This window comes from Quercus suber, unplaced genomic scaffold, assembly GCF_002906115.3.
Source record: "Quercus suber isolate HL8 unplaced genomic scaffold, Cork oak 2.0 scaffold_818, whole genome shotgun sequence".
In the NCBI taxonomy this organism is placed as follows: domain Eukaryota; kingdom Viridiplantae; phylum Streptophyta; class Magnoliopsida; order Fagales; family Fagaceae; genus Quercus; species Quercus suber.
This window is the reverse complement of record NW_027070248.1, coordinates 135,817-156,954: the sequence shown is the minus strand read 5'-3', so window position 1 is coordinate 156,954 and position 21,138 is coordinate 135,817. Positions and strand designations below refer to the sequence as shown.

At 35.2% G+C, this 21,138-nt stretch overlaps 1 protein-coding gene across 1 annotated transcript in view; it reads right to left on the bottom strand.

Moving 5' to 3' along the window:
* LOC112009950 (uncharacterized) overlaps positions 1-1,848 on the bottom strand; it is a 22,957-nt gene extending 21,109 nt beyond the window's left edge. The window contains exon 1 of the mRNA XM_065767527.1: positions 102-1,848. Coding sequence (XP_065623599.1) covers positions 102-1,848 — 1,747 coding nt within the window. The remainder of the gene's footprint in view (positions 1-101) is intronic.
* Positions 1,849-21,138: the final 19,290 nt, after the last annotated feature.

The window sequence follows — 21,138 nt, the reverse complement described above, 5'->3', positions numbered from 1 at the left end:
CCAGCTCTCTTCTTTGGTTCGAAGTCGAAGTTGGTAGGGTGTGTTATCTTGATTAGCATGTGAAGCTACAGTCCTGCTGTGTGTGGTCAGCAAAATTTTACTTCCATTTGTGGTTTTCGGGAATGCTTCTTTTAGAGTATCCCAGGCTTCCTTTGTCAAGATGTTGTCCAGAACAAGAAGGAACTTGTTTTCCTTCAAGAACTTGTTCATTTTATTGATCCAGAAATCCTTTCTATCCGGTTCCTCCTGTAATTCACTAATCTTTAGGACCTGGTTTCCCACATCTTCTAGAAGTGTGTTGACGTCATTGGACTCTTGAGGTACCGACACCCAAGCACGGAAAGGGAAATGATTGACAATGGCTTTATGGTTATACACAATTTTTGCGAGAGTTGTCTTACCTATGCCCTGCATCCCTACAATGGAATCAACAGAGATGTCCTCATTGTTGGTCAGTCGTGAGACTAATTCATGTGTGTCTTCTTCAAAGCCGATGCTTGATCTTGACTTTTGTCTTAGTTCAATGTGGTATACTTTGGTACTTCTATTCAGAAGATTGATAGTATGTTTGATTCGCTTGATTTCCATGCAGAGCTTTGACCCATGTCCTGTGTTGTCTAGATGATTCTCCCTGCCTTTGGCTGAATTTATATATATATTTATGGAATCCTCTGCATCAAGAGAGATGCATCTCATTTTTTCCAAGCAAGCCATTCTTGAATAATTTACACCTTCAGTTGCTTTTGGATCTTCAAAAAGTTTACATAAGTCCTTCAACTGGTTCAATAGTGCCTTGACTTCAAGATATACGTCTATAAGTATATCTTGTTCCTGATTGAGATGGCGTTGGATCTTGTTTACAGCAGATATCGTGTCATCTATGGGGACAGGGTTATTCTGAGATTGGAGACTCTGCTGTCGTCTTCTGATAAATTTGAAACCGTATGTATCCTTTCCTTGGTAAAGGCCAGAAAAGCCAGCATTGATCCACTCAATGTCCTTCCGGAGCATCAGATTTTGTATCCAGGAATAGACATCTGGAGGCAATCTATTTGCATAATCTGTTCTCTGTTCGAATGCATGGATGGCATGGTCTACATCATTGATAAAGTCTGCAACATCATCTATCCAGGCCTTTTCCATTGCAGTTTCTGATTCAACTTCCTCCAAATCTTTCAGGAAAGCATGCAGTAGGAGCAGTTGCAAATTGACAAACTGTATTTGAGATTCCATGCCAGTTATTAAATCTTGGTTTTGAGTGATCATGTTGTTTACTTTCTCTGAAAGAGAGGAAACTAATGCAGCTCCTCTGAAAACTGGTGGTCTGGAACAGGCAGATTTGTGTTCATCAATAGGGTTTCCCCGCAGGCCTCTGAGTTTAGACCTTGATCTCTCCAGTAACCCATAAATGTTTTTGGGAAAAATTTGCATCAGCTCAAGACGTTTGTTTATCAAATTCTTGATCCGCTTCATTTCTCTATATTTGATAACTAAAGCACACCTTGTGGAAAAGTGCCTTCTGTATTTCAGAAAGAACTCAACAATAATATTTGCTCCGAAAACCACATTATCGGTTTCTTCTTTCCATGTCTCAAAATTTTGTTGTAGTTCAGTAATTTCTGCATTTGAATGGGAATCCCAGAGTTGACGTTGACTACGTTCGCTATCAATCTGAACCTCTAAATGCCGAAGTTCTACTACATCTTTTACAAAAGCTTTCAATAATCTTGATTCTCTTCTAATCCACTTGAATTCATTGTCCAGCATGGGAAGTATTGTGTAATTCAAGAAAAGGGCCACAATGCAAACAATGGCTAGGATGATAAGGCCACAATAGCAAGTAGTCATAAATGACTTAAGGGAACAAAAGAAATCATGGAGAAGGTAAATGATGCGCCCATACAGATGACAAATGGTACAATAAAGGATATCAATAACAAACGAAAGTAGAATATAAAAGACACGATAGAGATTAGGAAAAATAAGAGAAATCTGGAACCGCAAGACCTGATAGAGAATTTTAAAACCAAAGAAGAAGTCCATGATTACTTTCTTCCTCTTGATATGCAAAACAGCTTCTCTTCAAGGTAAGAAATCTGTAATTGCATGTTGCATTGTGGCTGAAAAATGACTTTCTGAATCTGAATGAACAGGGTTCCTGCAAGAAGCGGACATGCTTTTGACAAATCTTTTGGTGGTGGACTGAATGGAGGGAACTCCTCCAAGTTGGTCAATGCATACCTACAATTAAGATAATAATTTTGCTAGAGCTCTATTTCTAGCCGATGAGCAAATAAATAATATACTCCCTCAAAAAAAAAAAAAAAAGCAAATAAATAATATAAAGGCTATAGACTATTTACAATAAATTAGTCCCTCCATGATTGTGATATTTGTTTATTTAATTATTGACGTTTTAATTTTATCCTTTGACTCTTCAAAAATTGGTTAATGTTACATATCCTTCCAGCAGCATCCATCTGGAGGTTGCTGTTAAGTGGCTACAGCACCTTGGTGCCGATGTATATTTTTTTTGGTCACATTTTTAAGTCATTATTTGGATGCACTATAAGTATTTACCCTAAACTATCAATTGCGATATCCCTTAAAAGTTTGAAAATAAGCAATTGACCCTCTAATCTTGTTCAAAATAATTGTCGGAAATCGCCTCAAATATCTATTTAGACTTGGTTACCAATATTAGTTTTTTTTTTTTTTTTTTTTTAAATCGTATTTTAATTTATTGCCGATGGAAATTATATTCTTTGTCAAAGTAGTAGTGTTGTACTCTTTGTCCACCAAGAAACAGGTTTCGAAGCTTTATATGTAGGTAAGGATGTAAAGGGTTTGATGGCTTTGCCTCTAGAAGTCCTTTTAGAAGAACATGAGTGAATTTCTTCTCAGAGTTGTTTGGAAGTTATTTTTGAGTGAAAGGATACTTACATTTGTGTCTTGAAAATATTTTTATTATGTTATTGTGACAGCACCATTGTGTGTTTTGGGTTTTTGGACTGTCAAATTTGTTAGTGTTGAGAGTAATGAGATTGGATTAATTTGTGTTTCTGCAATATTTTATGGGTTGGATTAATGGGTGTCTTTATTAGGAAGGTTTTTGATGATGCTCGGATTGTCAGTCGAATAATCGTCCAGAATGGGATCATCCACGGCAACCTGATCCTAAAAAATGGATGGTAAAAGGAAGAAGTGCGGGACATTGGTGTGATGCCTGCCACAAAGCCTCCGATGCTAAAGTTAGAAAGGCTAGAATGAGAAGAAAAGTATTTAGAATATCAGTGTGTGTGAACAAGAGTTTTTTTGTATATCCTGGTATGTGTGAGGTACCTATGTATATATACTTTCTTCTATTTCCTAGCCGTTGGGGAGTGCTGTTAATGGAGGCTTGAATGGGCTCTTTGTAATGCTCCCTTGAGGTGTTAATGAGAGAGTCGTTGGTGCTCCAACGGTAAAGAGGTTTATTGCGACTCTGTAATGTATGCCAGTCATGTATGCACAGGCATACCCTTTCTTCATCTAGTGTATCCCACTGATGACGAAGTGGAATGGTTTCTTCGTCTGGCACTTCGTTGTCTGGACGAGGAGATTGCCTAAGGGGATTATGGCCGTCCATTAGTTTTGATACCACTCTTTTGGAGAAAATAAAAAACTATATAAAAAAAAAATTCAATTACTTTTTTTTTCCATAAAAAATTCTAAAAATATTTCTTAAACTAATGTTTTTAGGTCATCTATTAATATTTCTCATGTCTGATTTATATTTATGTTTGGGAGATTTGATTTAGAGTTATTGTAACCAATGGTTGATAGTGAATTTTGGTTAATATTATCTTTGAAGTTAGTTGAATCACATTAAATATTGTGTCTTGTATTGATGGTTTTACTTTTATTTATATGCATGTGCTTCCATTAGTCCCATCTTCCAGTTCCAACAATTATAAATAGCTCTTTAACAGTTCAAACACCATTAAATTAATATTAGCCACACCCACCAGGAAGTCAACTACTGTGCTGATTTGTTAGCCAGAGTTATAATTTGCATTTAAGTAATTATATATGTACTTGAAGGTCCTCTCGTAATTTGAAAGTCAACTTGACACCATTGCATGGGGTGTTTTTTTTTTCTAAACCATTGGGATCTGTGTTCTAATTTTTACTGAATTTGTAGTATGTCACCAGGAAAACGAAACTAAAATAACATAAGAGCAAGAGAAAGACAAAATATAAAGGAGGCTCCTTTATTTGCTTTTACGATCAATGGAGCCAATTTTAGTATTTTACTTCGTTGTGTCTAAAAATAAAGGAGAGTTAGTACTGAGCAGTTTGGAAGGAGGCTCCTTTGGTGCTTGTGCATTTGGTTTAAGAGATATATAATATATATATATATATATTTATATATATTGTACACCCTCTTAATTTGTGTGTACCTATTTACCTACTCTTCATTGTTATTAAGAGTAGATTTGTATATGGTACACACTCTTAATTTGATCGTTATAAAAATAAAATATATATTAAAAGTTTGTTTGAGATTTATTTATTTTATTTTATTGAAATTTTTTTTGCTAAAAATACTGTAGATAAATATAAAAATTAGCTGAAATAGTACAGTGTGACCTATAAAGAGTAGCAAAAATAAGTCGAATAGTAAAATAAGTAGGCAAAAATAGTCTTTCCCAAACGGATACTAAGGGTTTGTTTGAGATCCGCCTATATTATTGAGACTGAAAACTTTTTGCTAAAATTATTATAGATAAAGGTGTCCGTTAGCTAAAATAGTATAGTAGGACCTATAAATAGTACCAAAAAGTACAGTGAGATCCATGACCCATGATTAGTAGCAAAAATAAACTAAATAGTAAAATAAGTTTTCCCTTTTAAGTTGGTGTCCTTCCCTGCATAATTCAGGAGTACTTGGATTGTGCTACATTGGAATAATCTTGCTGCCTTGGGATTTTTTTCTCAGTCAAATCTAAAACAAAAGGGATAGGGAAATGAAGAGGATCCAATTAGAGGACTTCATATCATGGTTTCTTAAAAAAAAACGTGTTAGAGGACTCCCTATAGTAATTTAAAATTTTATACCACAAACAAAATACACCAAAAATTAATTTTTTTCTACTTTTTTTATTAAAATCTGAAACAAATTTGTCTTCTCAACTCCCTTACTCCACATTCAACTTTGCCCTTTCATGCCCTTGTGAAATTTGAAACTGCTCAGTAATACCAAGATGTGACATAAGAAGCCACACATGAGTGAGAAGCTCCCCTCCTTGGGTGAGCTGCTGAGCATGATGATTCCATTGACAATGACTCGCAGCATAAGATAGCATTTCCACCCACACATGACAAATTAGTTCCCACTTCTTTGCACTATCCCATTCTTTAGCAGTTGCTAGTGATTGCAAAGATTTAGCTAGTCTACATGCGTCAAATAGTACAGATTTACTTCTGTCTCCTTTCACTTTGGATGGAGGAATTTCAGTATTGACTTGGAGTAACATTGAGCAAGCATTAAGTTTTTTGGTATGTAACATTTTGCCAACATTGCCTCCACCCAATTTTGATTTTCTTTCTTTGAAAAATTCATTAGCCTCGGCGCATGTGTCTCGGAACCTGATTTGTCCGATCCCATTGGGTAGCATGACAGGACACACGACAAGAAGATACAACAAGTAGTTGGATAATCGCTTGCTAGCTTTACAATGTGGGGTTTTAACTAATTTCAGATCTTTTTGCTTATCAGAACTCAAACATAGATCTGTTGCAATATGCCAGAGAAGAATGCTTTTATCAAATTCTACCTTAAGTTTGTCAACGCTTTCTTTGATGGTCTCTCTATCTCCATCCCTGATTCCAACGGAAGATATTGCACCTTCAAGCACCTCATAACCCCTGTCATCACAAAATTTCTTGCATTCCTTGATATCTGAAACACTCCTTGATTTATTTGAAAGCTGGTCAGAGATCACTTTTTTCAATTTTGGAGGAACTTTTTTTGAGTATTTGTACCGATGCTTTTCCAATAATGCATCAATGCATAAGACCTTGGTGAGAAATCTGCAATTGGCTGGCTTATATTCAAGGTAAGTGCTTATCAGGTTGTGCTGTGTCATGGTGTTAGACCACCTTTTGCTTCTAGTAAATGGAAGTGATGAAATTGCTTGATATAAGAGGTTGTGCTTCTTCAGTGATAGCATCATCCAGTCTGAGCATAGCAGTAATATTGCTGCATAAAGCTCAAGGATTACAGCTCCAGCTACCAATACATATGTGATAACTACATTCTCTCTGGAGTACTCATGTTTCTCAATGATGAAGAAGAAGGTCATGGATACTGAAATAATTGAAATGATACTGATGCATCGGAGAGTTAAGCAACAGAGACTGGAGAGGCGGAAGAAGCCACCAACAATAGAATAAACCAGAACTGCCTTTGTATAAAACATATCATAGATGAATCCAAGCTCAACCTGAATCGCTTCAAAAGCATCTTGAGATGATATCTTCATGAAGAAGGATTGGTTTTTCTCGATATCATGGAAACTGAGGATGAGATCTGCAAACAGCAGCTTGAATGTTTCAAAGAAACCATAGGCATACTGTAAAATTTCTAAATTGTCAAGAGGATTGTTTACTGGCTCCGTATATGAGTTTTCAACTTCTATGGGAAATCTAATTAATTTCTCCAATGAAACCTTGAACCCCTCATCTTTCTTTGAGCTGTATTCCTCCATGTATCTGGCATAATTTGGATCTGGGTCTGGAGGAGAGAGCATAGACTCTCTAAATTTCTCACTGCTTGCAGACCGCAGAACCCATACCCTCTGTCCACCCTTAACAACCCCAGATAAAAACACTGGAATTGCTAGAATATTTAGTGGAGTGTTGGTCCAGGCTTTAAGTGAGACATAGGCAGCTACTACCACTTGGCTAACTAGTGTAAGTAAGTGCCTTCGCCACAACTCATTGTCTTCCAAAGAGTATGCAGTGATAGTGTCCGGGCCACTGAGGTGGAAGAGAAGAAATGGAGCCCAGAATAGTGTAATTACAATGTTTGAATCTATGGAATGGTCGCAAGAGCTCCGTGCATGGTTGGAAAGCACACTAAGTGAGACTGTCACAGCCCAGTCTGCTACCATGTAGGTGACCCATAGAAGGATACTGAGCATGTCACTAGCTAAATTCTTCCTCTTTTTGCCTGTCAGGGTGAGAATGGTTTGGATGGCAAGGCTAAGCAGAACCGGAATGCAGATCTCTAAGAGGTTCCAAAATTTGCTCACGCCTGGTGAGATGAGCTGCATCACCTTCATCTTCTTTGTGAAAATCAAATTGCTAAAAACTGAAAAGAAAAAAAAAAGTATTGTGAGAACATAAAATTATAGGAGAAAAGAAGGTTGTTGTTGTTGTTGTTTTTTTTTTTGGTCATATTCTGCATTAGTATAAAATTTACTCTATAAAATAGGTTAATGAATGGAAAAAAGGTATAGATGAATTGTAAATCTTACTTGTAGCTAACATGGAAGCTCTTCTTTTCTTTCTGACTCAAAATGTGCGCTGGAAATTAGAGCCAGCCCTTTCAGAACCCAATATGAGTATGCATGTGTTTCTGCAACAAACATAATAGGGTATTGATTATTATAAAAAGAAAAAAAATACTTGCAAGTTGTAATACTGATCCTACTAAAATAGTAGTATAGTGCACTGGAAATTCTTGCTAAATAATTGACAGTTTATGCCATATTGTGTTACACTGTCTACCTTTCAGGACCATATTCAACAAAATGTCGTGCTTCAGTAATGCATTTTTATAAGATTCGTGTCTACATGTGATGGGACTCCAATTCAACCTGTATTTGGGGTTTTGATCTGATTCATTTCTCTATATTGACCTTTTTTTTTTTTTTTTTTTTTTTTTTGGTCATATTCTGCATTAGTATAAAATTTACTCTATAAAGTAGGTTAATGAATGGAAAAAAGGTACAGATGAATTGTAAATCTTACTGATAGCTAACATGGAAGCTCTTCTTTTCTTTCTGTGACTCAAAATGTGCGCTGGTAGACTAATAGCTTGGGAGTGGAAATTAGAGCCAACCCTTTCAGAACCCAATATGAGTATGCATGTGTTTCTGCAACAAACATAATAGGGTCTTGATTATTATAAAAAGAAAAAAATACTTGCAAGTTGTAATACAGATCTTAATAAAATAGTAGTATAGTGCACTGGAAATTCTTGCTAAATAATTGACAGTTTATGTCATTTGGTGTTACACTGTCTACCTTTCAGGACCATATTCAACAAAATGTCGTGCTTCAGTAATGCATTTTTATAAGATTCGTGACTACATGTGATGTGACACCAATTCAACCTGTATTTGGGGTTTTGATCTGATTCATTTCTCTATATTGACCTTCTTTTTTTTGAGGAACCTCTATATTGACTTGATTGTATAAATACAGACAGCACTAGGATTTCAGCTTCCGCGTTCAAATTTGAAACAACAAAATTTTATGAAATATACAAACTAGCATCTATTTGGATTAATACCTACACTAACGAGACATGTAGCTGTAGCCAAACACAACAAAAATACCAAATGCTTTTTTTTTACAAACGAGACATTTGGATTAAAAAAGATCTGAAAAATTAACAAAAATGTTTTGATTTTACAACAAAAATAAAATAACTCACACCACATTTATAAGAACTCAAGGTCTGACTTTGCACAATTACAGGCATGTGCTAGATGACTATTTCTTTTTTTTTTCTTTTTTTTTTCCTGAATTCCCTGGACCAATTACAAATTTTTGACTGGGCAAAGTAATTTGGGCCCATGCAGTAAAGTATTACGTGTATATTATTAAAAAAAAAAAATTAATAATGGTCTATGCACGAGTTGGTAATACTTCTTAAGACTGTTGATGCTTTCAGTATGACGATACCACATCAGTTTAGGTATTTATTAATTTTTTTAATGGATTTTTAGACCCAGGATATGATATGGAGTTAATTATTTATTTAAGCTCCAATAATGCCAATTGTTTAATTAGGTTTTAACAATTAAAAAATTAAACATAGGCTGTTGCCAATAGCAAAGTAATAAACACAATATACAAAGAACACACGATATGATGATATGAAAAACTCAAGGAAAATGTTTTCAAGAGAAAAACCACTACGAGAAAAGCATCCCCAAATAAGCAATCCAATATAACATAATAATTTTACAATCTAGAAAAAGTGTATTGGGGGGGTGAGATTCTAGGGTAGCATCTTTGTTGGACCATGTCTGAGGAATGTACAGCCTAGTTAAATGGCCACAAGCTAGTAAACCCAAGAGGGCTCGGGAGAGAAGCTTGGATAAGGACCTGAATTGCCTGGGAAGTCCCTTAGACGTGGACCTCCCAAAGTGGACAAGATGAATCCCACCCTTGGTTGGGAAGCAAGAACTGAGGGAAGCAACAGTAGCAAGTGTGGGTAAAGAGGGGAGGAGGGAAACTTCCCAAGGACGCATCCATTGCCTCCTCATTTAATACCCTGCAACTACTATATTAGCTGTATTAATGCCTAAATGATACTTGAACAGTGTCAAAACAACGTGTAGTTCACTTAGCACTTTCTCCAAAGGTGGGATGGGACAAATATTTAAGGGAGATTGACCACCCTCCATGTGCGAGATCAAGATTAATATTAAAAGGAAACCATTATAAAAGGAGGAAGGATCCCAGTGAATAGGGATCAGAACGTAGAGATTCGAAAGAGAAACACTCAAATTTGTAAGATCTAAAGTGTAACAATTCTCCTCGACTAATCGAGGAAACATCAATATACTCATTTACACTCTTTTTACTTGTTAAATTGTACTTCTTTTCATATGGACCCTTTACTTTGACTTCAACCCGTTAGATAGGGAGCCCAAGTGCTGGTCTGCTATTCTCATCTCTACAAATTAGTTGTAGTGGGCTCACATCCAAAGCCCATTTTTCCTTCTTGGGCCTTTTTTGATTGTTTTTGCCCTATACACATATAATCTTTGACTCTATTCAATAGATGGACTTTCTATAAAAACCTTCCACAACCTCAAACTGCACTATTCAATTATATAGATGTTTCACAAATAATTTACCCACATTACATGACTAGACCCTCCGACCAACTCCAAGAAACTTTCGAAGATTTGATAAACTGCAATAACACTAGGCTCATGTGATTCCAACTTGATCACACAATTACACCAACACCATCTTGAATATCTCTCTATTTGTACTCATAGGTTGTATGAAAATAAGCTTGGTTGATTCCTCTCTGAGGTTCCTAGCAATAGCCTCTCTCAGCAATTAATGACACATCAACCTTGATTCTTGATCAAACGGCAATTGAGCTTTGATTAATTGAAGGATAGTCCAATCTTCACAAACTTGCTTTTCTTTAAATTCTTGAATAAATGGTCTTCAACTTGATTTAACATGCTTGCATAGATTGCAAACACATTTAAAAGTTACATTGTCAGGGGATTAACTAACTCTTAACCTAACAGTTTTCTATTTTTTATATAATTATTATAGGATTTGAACTTATGGTGTTTGTTTCATGTTAATTTATTAAGCCAAGACACCAATTGGTTTTACATGTAAGTGGAATTTGAACCTAAGTCCTTTATTCGATGACAAGAAACGTTACTAGTTTGGTTTTTCTTTTCTTTTCCTTTTCTCCTTTTTTTTTTTTTTTTTTTTTTTGCATATTATTTTCAAGCACTTTTTTTTTTTTTGGTTTATGTTAGGGTCATGTTTTATTGTAATTGGTTAATTCTTAGACAAAATGCACTTTACTTATAATTGGGTAGATCTAAGATGGATTTAGTACTTCAAAAAACATGTTGTTCAAGTCAAGTATTAAAGACATGACGATTGGTCCAATAAACAAGTGAAGAAAAGCTGTTAATTAAATCTTAACAAATAGCTCGATAGATGCTTGCTATCAAGACTTAATGTAAATCTCGATAAATAGCTTGACATCAGCTCAATCTATCGAGAATTACGATTTCAGAATTTCCAAATCTGAAATTCGGCCCAAGCTTGTGTAATTGTTTAGGATTTCTTTTTCTCATAACCCTAGACATATATAAAACTTATTCTAAGAGCTGTCACACAAGGATATAGAGACTAAAAGACTTATTTTCTCTGTGAGAAACTACTGCATTTGTACGCCATAGAATTTTGTAACCAAGTACTTGTTGATCTTTATTGTTGATGAAGTGAAAAACTTTGTAGCCAATAACATCTATTCAAGTTGCTGGAATTAGTCACGCACTGGAATCCATGCAAAGGGTTAGCCACAAATTGGAGGTTTGTACATCAAAGAGAAAGAAGGCTACTACAAGATCAAGTCTAATTGGGTATTAGAGCAAAAGTTCAACTGTAGGTTGGTATTTTGGGATAGGCCAGGTTAGTTGGTAAGATTCCTTATACTTGTAATTGCTTGATTGTTGATTAGTGGATTCTTGGAAGTGGTGATTTTAAAATCACCTGGTGGAGTTTTTGCTTTGCGAGATTTTTCTCATTTGTCAACAAATCACTGTGTCTAATTTATTTTTCGCTGCACTTCATATTTTTGGTGATTTGTTGGTGTAGTCACGATTTACATGCAATTGAACCTAATTAATCAACTTGAGTAATTGAATTAATTAACCGGGATCAAGCTATCTTAACCCAACGCTTTTTCTCCCCCCAAAAGAAAAAGAAAAAAAAAAAAAGTGCACCTAATTAATTAAGTACAAATATAAGTATGTTTTAAATTATTTATTTCAATTTTTTATTTTGGTGAAAAGGAGATCATTTATCTTTCACATTGTTGACTTCAGTATATACTATACAAATGGATGGATTCTTATATTTTGTAACATTTATTGCACGTTCATACATGACATGAGTAAAGAAAATTATCAAGTAAATGATGCAAAATATTCAACTCTGGAAATCACATGCTCAAGATTCGATAAAACTTTCAAACTTTAAAGTCATATAAAATATAAAAATTGTAGTTATCAACCCCACATGAATTCCATCTTTCCCTTTTCAATTATATGTAAGTGAATAAATTTGAGCCCATACACGAGCCTAGATGTCGGAACTTGACTCCTTAATTTAAAGTAAAACTTTACGTGAAATACTCCTTTATTTAAAGCTAGGTGACCAATTCGTGATGCGGATGATTTCAAAAATTTGTTTACTGGGATACAAATTTACATGTGAGAATTTTCTCTTGATTCACAAAGCCGCAAAACAAGAGTAAGGCCTTAAGGCAGCTAGTTTAGAAGTAAAATTTAAACAGAGAACAATGTCTGTGTCTAGACTCTAGAATTGATTTTTTTTTTCTTTTTTTCTTTTTTGTGTCAATGAACTTTAGGCCAAATTATACCTCCAGCCCCTGTAAATTGGCGAATGAAATTGGCGGAATCGAATATATTATGTAGTAAAAATTAAAGAAATTATGTGTTTATGTTATCTCATGTATAGGACTTAAGTTCCATCCATGTGTGCAAATATTGTATGGGTTGTGTGACCATTGGCCAACAAGGACGATCCCTATTAATAACTCCATGAGTCTCGTTAATGACAGTGACGAACATCGGACTAGAAAGACAATTCAAAGAAAGAAGATAAATGTAGATAAAAAGAAATATTAGTCTTCTATAGCAGGGGAAAGCTCTTGTAAGTTTTAAAAACGCTAGGCTAGCTCTGTAGAGCTCGGTCCGATGATCCTCGGAGAAAAAGCACTCCCCAAATCAGTCCCAAAGCCACAGAACTAGGAGTGGAAATGAGCTCATTTACAAATGATTGGAATAAGCCGTGAAATACTTATATACCCCACGACGGTAGACTTTACACCCTCACCAAATATCCATACACAAATGACAAAACATCGCCGGAGAACGATGTTGTGTAATAAGTTGATCCTATGGTACTATAAATAGCTTAACATATTAGAATTTTATAAAAGTGATGGTGAAAGTAGCTAAATGCCCTTATTTTCTAAAGTGTAAAGTTGTGATTTACAACTATTTTTGTGTTGGCTTTAATTCCGTGGCAAATTTGATTGTAATTTTATTCAATCATTTTTCCCTGTATTTATGTGGGGGTTTTAATTGTAAGGGGTGTGTGAGAGAGAGTGTGAAGACTCAAGCTTAAAGTGAAGATCAAGTGGATTTCGCGAGAAGCTTGTGAGAAGATTGCGAGAAGCTATCCAACAAAGTAGTCACGTGTAGAGTACATGACTGGAATGCGAAAATTCATGACAACTTGGAGTTTTCGCGAGTGTCTCGCGGGTAAGACCTTCCTGCGAAATACTCACAAAACATTCTGTTTGACTATTTTGTCATGTTTGCTTTACCAAGTCTTTACCCACACTATATATACCATCATTACCTACATATTATAAGGAGTGCTTTTCAGAAAGAAAACCTTAGAATATACACTTGAGAGTTAGAGATTGTTATACCCACGATCATCTACACATTTCCTTGTGGTTTTCCTCTACTCTTACCTCTCCATATCCAAATCCTTGAGAGATTGATAGCCCAAACATTTACCACACCCAATCTGAGGGTAAAGTGAGGTTTTAGTGCTGCTGGGAAGCATTGGAAGGAGCCATTCATTTAGCAGATACAATCGAGCTGAATTGCGGGATCCAGGAAAGCTAGAGAAGACAAGGTTTCGAGAAGCCAATTGGTAACAGGAGCTTGGAGGGCTCAAGTACATTGGGTAGACTAGGTTTGGAGGGTCTTTTTGTTATTCGTGTACTCCAACTTATTCTCTAGTGGATCGATTTACCGCTTGGAGGGCGGTGGAGAGGTTTTTTGCCAAGTTCTTTGGTTTCATCTTCGATGACACATCGTCGTGTTATCTTGTGTTTGCATCTCTCTTGCCTACTCTTTAAACTTAGCATTTATTGTTGATATTGCTTGAATATGGTTTAGGGTAGTTGTATTCAGTTGTTTGCACTCATTTACTCTTATTCCGCACTTAGCTTAAGTTAGAGCAAAAGCAATCTAGCCGTAATTTTTATTTGGGGGTCTGAACAAGCTCTTGTGTTTTACACAAATCCGAGATTTCAATTCGTATTAGAGCGAGTACACTTATCAGATTTCACTATCTTAGTGTGATCCTAGACCCCATGTGAGATGGATCGATCCCAATCTCTCAATGCTCCTCCATTCTTGCTTGCTCACTCCCAAGTGCAGGAGATCGTAGCAATATAATTCTCAGAGTACCGAGGTCGAACCACAAGGAGCAAGATAGATTCAAAGACAATATAATTAAACAAAAATTTAGGTAAAGAAGAAAAATACTTTTGCTTGGTGATTGTTAACAAGAATAATAATAAAAACTGATTTAAATCAATAATATAAATACCAGGGCATGATAACCTCGATTAATAATGCGGTTAGAAAAGTTTTCAAAAAAACCCATTCACTTTAAAACCTGATTTCGATTTGAAACTATTAGAAATTCATCTAAACAATAAGAAAAACATGATTGAACTTATTGAAAGCATGGAAGAACTAATACATCAAAAGAAATCTAATTGAACAATCAAATATGTTGTTGATAAAATCTTAGAAAGAATCACATTGAATATTCATACCGTATAGAAGAAACATAACCCCTAGCCCTAGCAAAGAGTTTAGGCTGCCATTAGAGAAAGGAAAATACAAGGTTTTCTCTTTCCAAAATTCGTTCTACACAACCTCCCTTCCAAAACCCTAATGTCTAAGTGTCCAAAGAAAATAAAACTTTTCACTATTTAAATCTCCGTCTAGGTTTACAGCAGTAACTTGTGAGTTAATTTCGGCCTTCAAAAATTGAGAATTTGGAAAAACTCAAAACTGTAAAGTTGTAGATATTTAAGTTACGGTTCCAACCCATCTAGCCTTGTGTCAATTGGATTTTTGAGGAGAGAGATACATCCAAAATACTGATCAGTACTCAAATTAGATTTTTCCTTTTCAGATTCTGCCTCTTTGATTTCTTTCCTTATTTGAAGCCTCCAATCATGGTAGACGATCCAAGCACTCCAGCTGCACCTCCTCAGACATTTAAGCATGGCCTTTTAGCTCCACTTTAATTCTAGTTTGGCCTCCATTCTCTCACAAATTCCTGTAAACTCATCTTTCTCACATGATTTCCTGAAAGTAGAAAATTACACATAATGAATAACATCTTATTCAAGAAATTATGTAAAGATAAATAATATGGATTAATGCAAATCATGATTTAATTATACAAATTAAGCATAGTAATAAGGAGATAACGCCCACATCATGGCTTAATTATACATTTTAAGGCGTTATCACACCCCCCCAACTTAAATCTTGCTAGTCCCTAGCAATCCACAAAGCACCCATGTCTCTAAAAGTGAAAAATTAAAACTAAAATACAAGCCACTTTCGTAGGCTGCATGACTGCACTTCCCATGTGCAGCAAGTCTTTGAACCCCTAGGTCACCCTAGTGGACGAGTTTACTCTCGTGAGGGTTTGTAGTGACTCTACCAACAAAAGTCAAAAGTTTCCTGAAAATTCCTGCAGCAAATGTTAGTCTACTTTATCATTATATCATACAAATGAACTTTCAATTTTGGGTTCGGATACTATTCATCATATTAAAGAGCTTTCACTAGCTTCACTTTTGGAGTGTGTGTGTGCATAGCCCATCCAATCAAACCGGCTTTTCCAAACATGCATAGACCAAGAATAATCTAGATTAGAGTCTCTACTCCAAAACCTCTCTTAAGTCATCAACACTCTGAAAGAACACACATAGAAGTAATGGTTTCTCTCTTCAAGTCACATGTGAACAAAAAGGAAAGAAGAAGTTTTAAGAATATCACATGTGTATACAAAAACTGCCACTAAAACAACGGGAAAAGATCTCTTGGAAAGGATGTTGAATTCCTGGAAACATGAGGTTAATACCATTCTCATCCCTAGTTTTTATTCCAAACACATACCAGCCATGCACCTTTAGGATCAAGTAGAACTTTAGGCTCAATGGTAGTATAATCTTTTGGCTAGGTAAAGGCAAACTGCTCTCTTTGAAATATGAGGTATATGAATCAAATGCAGAAAATTCAAGCCAAACCCAACTCATAGCAGTAACAACCAACTTGAATCAAAACAACCTTTACTCAACCATATAACCCTTCTGAAATACATGAAAGATGTGTAAGACACCAATGATTTATATGTATGTCTTCTCTTTCTTTTTCTTTCTTTTCTCTTTTTTTGAAAGAAAAGAGAGATAATGGTGGTATCTAAACACATCAATTGCTCAAAACTTGAACCCCCAAGAGAACACCCATAAACAAAAATGTTTTGTGGTATTGTGAAAATATTTCTCATGGCTCAAATGATGGTGACAATGGTTTATGGAAAGGTAGGCTGAATATTTGTTTAGCTGGTGACAAAAGATTGATGGCCTTAAGCTTTCATCTCCTAAAATTCCACATAAACCAGCATGCCTAAGGACAAAAATAAGTAAGATCATGGTATATCTCCCCATAATGTTTCTAGTAATCAACCAAAAAAATATAGAGATCTTTTACAAAAACTGAAGCATATGAGAGAAATTTAAGAGTTCAAATAAAGATATACTCTCACAAAGAAAAGTAAGGCTCAAAAACTCTCCTATGGGTTGAGTTTCAGCTCATATCTAGCTTGTTCATGATCCATGCATATCCAACATCCAACTGTCCGCTAATTTGGCTATTGTGCTAAAAAATTTCCAATTGTGCCCTTCATGAAAGAGTCTTAATATAGCAAATAGTATAATCAACTCAGCATTATTCATTCCATCACATGATATAAAAATAAAGCTTATAACTATTCTGCATTCAAATTCAAGGTTTTTTTTTTTTTTTTTTTTTTTTTAATAATTGAAAATTTTTTTTTTTTTTTTTTTTTTGAAGAAAAGAGAGACAATGGTGATATCTAAACACGTCAATTGCTGAAAACTTGAACCCCAATGAGAATACTCATAAATAAAAATGTTTTGTGATATTGTAGAAGTATTTCTCATGGCTCAAATGATGGTGACAATAGTTAATATAAAGGTAGGCTGAATATTTATTTAGCTGGTGACAAAAAATTGGTGGTCTTAGGCTCTCATCTCCTAAAATTTCACATAAACCAGCATGCCTAAGGACAAAAATAAGTAGGATCATGGTATATCTCCCCATAATGTTTCCAGTAATCAACCAAAAAATATAGAGATATTTTACAAAAACTGAAGCATATGAGAGAAATTTAAGAGTTCAAACAAAGATATACTCTCACAAATAAAAGTAAGGCTCAAGAACTCTCCATATGAGTTGAGTTTTAGCTTATATCTAGCTTGTTTATGATTCATGCATATCCAACATCCAATCGTCCGCTATCCTGGCTATTGTGCTCAAAAGTTTCCAATTGTGCTCTTCATGAAAGAGTCTTAATATAACAAATAGTATAACCAACTCAGCATTATTCATTCCATCACATAATATAAAAATAAAGCTTATAACTCTTCTGCATTCAAATTCAAGATTTTTTTTTTTTTTTAATAATTGAAAAGTTGCAACCAAAAAGAAAGAAAAAAAAAATCATGCAAGGTGCAGCAAAATGTGTAGACCTCTCCCCCTAACTAAAATATTGCATTGTCCTCAATGTATCAAAGCCAAAATAAATTCAAGTATAAAGGGAAGAAGTTACCTTAAGCATTTATTTTTTTATTTATATATATTTTTTTGTTTGAAATTTCTTTTACACCTGCAATCTTAGCTCACAAAAGAAAAATAATAACAAAACAAAAAACAAAAAACATAAACAAAAATAAAAACAAAAGGCAAAAAGGAAAAAAAAAACTGAAAGAAAAGAAAATTAAAACAAATATGGTACAACTTCATAAGACTCTTTCAGAATTCACGTAGCATCCCAATAGGTAGGGATCTCCAGTGACATAGTCTCCTCCTCAGGTATAACTCCCCCTAAAAATGGTTTTAACCTTTGTCCATTTATTTTCAAAATCCTACCATTTCTAGGGTTCTCAACTACTACAGCTCTATGGTTAAACACTTCCCTTACAATGAAAGGGCCATCCCACCTAGGTTTAAACTTACCTGGGCCTAAATATGCATATTTAAGACCACCGAGCAGCAGCTTAAGCTCCAGCTGTAATGCCTTTTCCCTTGAATGCACAAACTTTTTTTCATTCTCTAGTAGCTCCTCAAAGCAAGGCTTCCATCCTTTATTAATTGCCACCATCTGTTGTTCTTCCAAAACCCGTGAGGAATCCAACAAAGAAAATTTTTTAGATACATGAATATCATATTCTAAATCATAAGAACCAACAGAATTATTAAGAAGAGTTTCAAGAGGATCAGAAAAACAATTCTTATTAAACTCTTCTTGAACCACTGCCCCAATGAGGTTCACATAAGCACAGTCATCATCCTCATGTGGTTGTTTAGCCACATGAAATATGTTTAGCTCCAAAGTCATGGAACCAAAAGTGAGTTGCATCCTTCCATTCCTGCAATTAATTAAAGCATTAGCTGTGGCAAGAAAAGGTCTACCCAAAATAATAGGGGTATGAACACTAGGATGTAAAACAAGTTGGTATTCTAGAACAATAAAATCAACAGGATAATAAAATTGTTCAATTTTCACCAACACATCCTCAACAATCCCTCTTGGTTCCCTTACAAAGCGATCAGCCAACTGTAAAGTTATTGAAGTAGGTTTCAACTCACCAAGTCCAAGTTTTTGATATACACTGAAAGGGATCAAATTAACACTTGCCCCAAGATCTAGCAATGCATGCTCCATGATGTAATCTCCAATAGTACAAGAGATCGTAGGACAACCTGGATCCTTATACTTTGGTGGAGTCTTATGTTGGATAATTGCACTTACCTGTTCTGTTAGGAATGCGGTCTTCTTCACATGATGCTTTCTCTTGATGGTGCATAGATCCTTAATTACCTTGGCATATGCAGGCACTTGCTTGATAACATGCAATAATGGCAAATTTATCTTGACTTGATGCAAATGCTCTAATATCTTAGATGCGGTGTCCAATTTCCTAGGTAATTTTAAGGCTTATGGAAATGGTGGAGGGATTGGGCATTGTTCAATTTCATCAAATTCAAGTGACTCAATTTCATCCTTCTCTTTTTCAACTAGGGTCTCCTTAGACTTCTTAGTTAGTAAAGGAGAACTTTTATCAATCTCTTTACCACTCCTCAAAATGGTCACAACTTTTACTTCCTCATATTTATCCTTAGAGCCAATTTTTAGATTTTGATTTATGGGATTGGGTTGAGTTTGGGAAGGAAGCTTCCCTCTCTCTATCCCACTCAATGAATTTGTAAGCCTAGTTATATGACTCTTGGTCTCTCTAACCTCTTCATCTAGCCTAGTGAGCATGGATTCAAACTTTTGATTTTGCTCACTTTGCCTTTCAATGAAAGTACTAAGTGCATCCTCCAAGGAAGTTCTAGATGATGATGATGCATGTGGTGAATTAAAATTCCTTGGAGCAGGAGGATTCAACACATTGTCACTCTTATAACTCAAATACGAATGGTTTCGCATATTTGGGTTATAATTGTTAGAATATGAAGAATTATTTGGCCAATATGAATTAAATGCATGTACTTGTTCTTCTGGCACATTCAAGAATGATGAAAGTGATGCACATTCATTTGTAGCATGGTTTATCTCATGACAGATTTTACACACCTCCATTGGGTCCTCTCTAAAGGTAGCACTAACACTCCTACTTCCTTTCATTTTGAGTGCTTCAATTTCTTTAGTTAACATGCTGATTTTTGCACTCATGTTATCATCTTCCCTCAACTTGAAAACACTTCCACTAGAAGTGGTAGTGTTAGTTCTAGTCCTATCAGTGGAATCCATTGGGCTAGGTCCAGTCCATGTGTTAGAGTTTTCAGCTATCTCATCAAGATAATCCATTGCATCTTTGGGTTCTTTTTGTAAGAAGTCCCCTCAGCATGAGAGTTGAACAAACTGTTGGTCCTTAGGTGTAAGTCCTTCATAAAAATAGCTAACCAACCTCCAATCTTTATACCCATGAGTTGGGCAGAAATTGAAAAGATCTTTGTACCTTTCCCAAGCTTGGTATAATGTCTCATTTTCTCCCTGGACAAAACTAGCTATCATTCTTTTTACTTGCTGGACTTTGTGGGGAGGAAAATGTTTCTTAAAAAACTCTTTGGCCATCTCCCCCCAACTACCTATAAACCTAGGTTTCAAGGTGTAAAGCCAACTTCTTGCTTTATCCTTAAGAGAAAAAGGAAAAAAACGTAACTTAGCAGTCTCAATAACATTTTGTGCATAGAAACTATTAATTACCTCTTCAAAAGCTCTAACATGGACATAAGGATTTTCATTTTCTTGTCCCCTAAAGTCAGGAAGTATTGCTAATAAACCTTGTTTCAATTCTACATGTGGTGCATTAGGTGGAAACATGATGCATGAAGGAAAAGAATTTTATGTGGAATGCAACAATTCATACATAGTTCTTCTATTCTCCTCATGATTATGTGTTTCATCACCCATGATTGATGAAGAAGGTGAAGGCAAAGGTGTGTCAAAAAGATTACCAAAGTAAGTTTCAAAAATTTCTAATCTACCTCTCTCGTTTCTAACCCAAATGCTCATGTAACAATGAATCCACAATCAAATAAAATAAAATAAAAACAAACAGAAAAATAAAAACAAAATAAGGGAAAAAAAATTGGAACGAAGTTACCAATAGAAGAATTTCCACCGGTTGTGCTTTACTCCCAAAAATTGCCTCTGAACACGCATCAGCTCCCCGGCAACGGCGCCAAAATTGCTTGCTCACTCCCAAGTGCAGGAGATCGTAACAATATAATTCTCAGAGTACTGAGGTCGAACCACAAGAAGCAGGATAGATTCAAAGAAAATATAATTAAACAAAATTTTGGGTAAAGAAGAAAAATACTTTTGCTTGGTGATTGTTAACAAGAATAATAATAAAAACTGATTTAAATCAATAATGTAAATACCAGGGCATCGGGGTGTTTCCCTATATCGATATGAGAT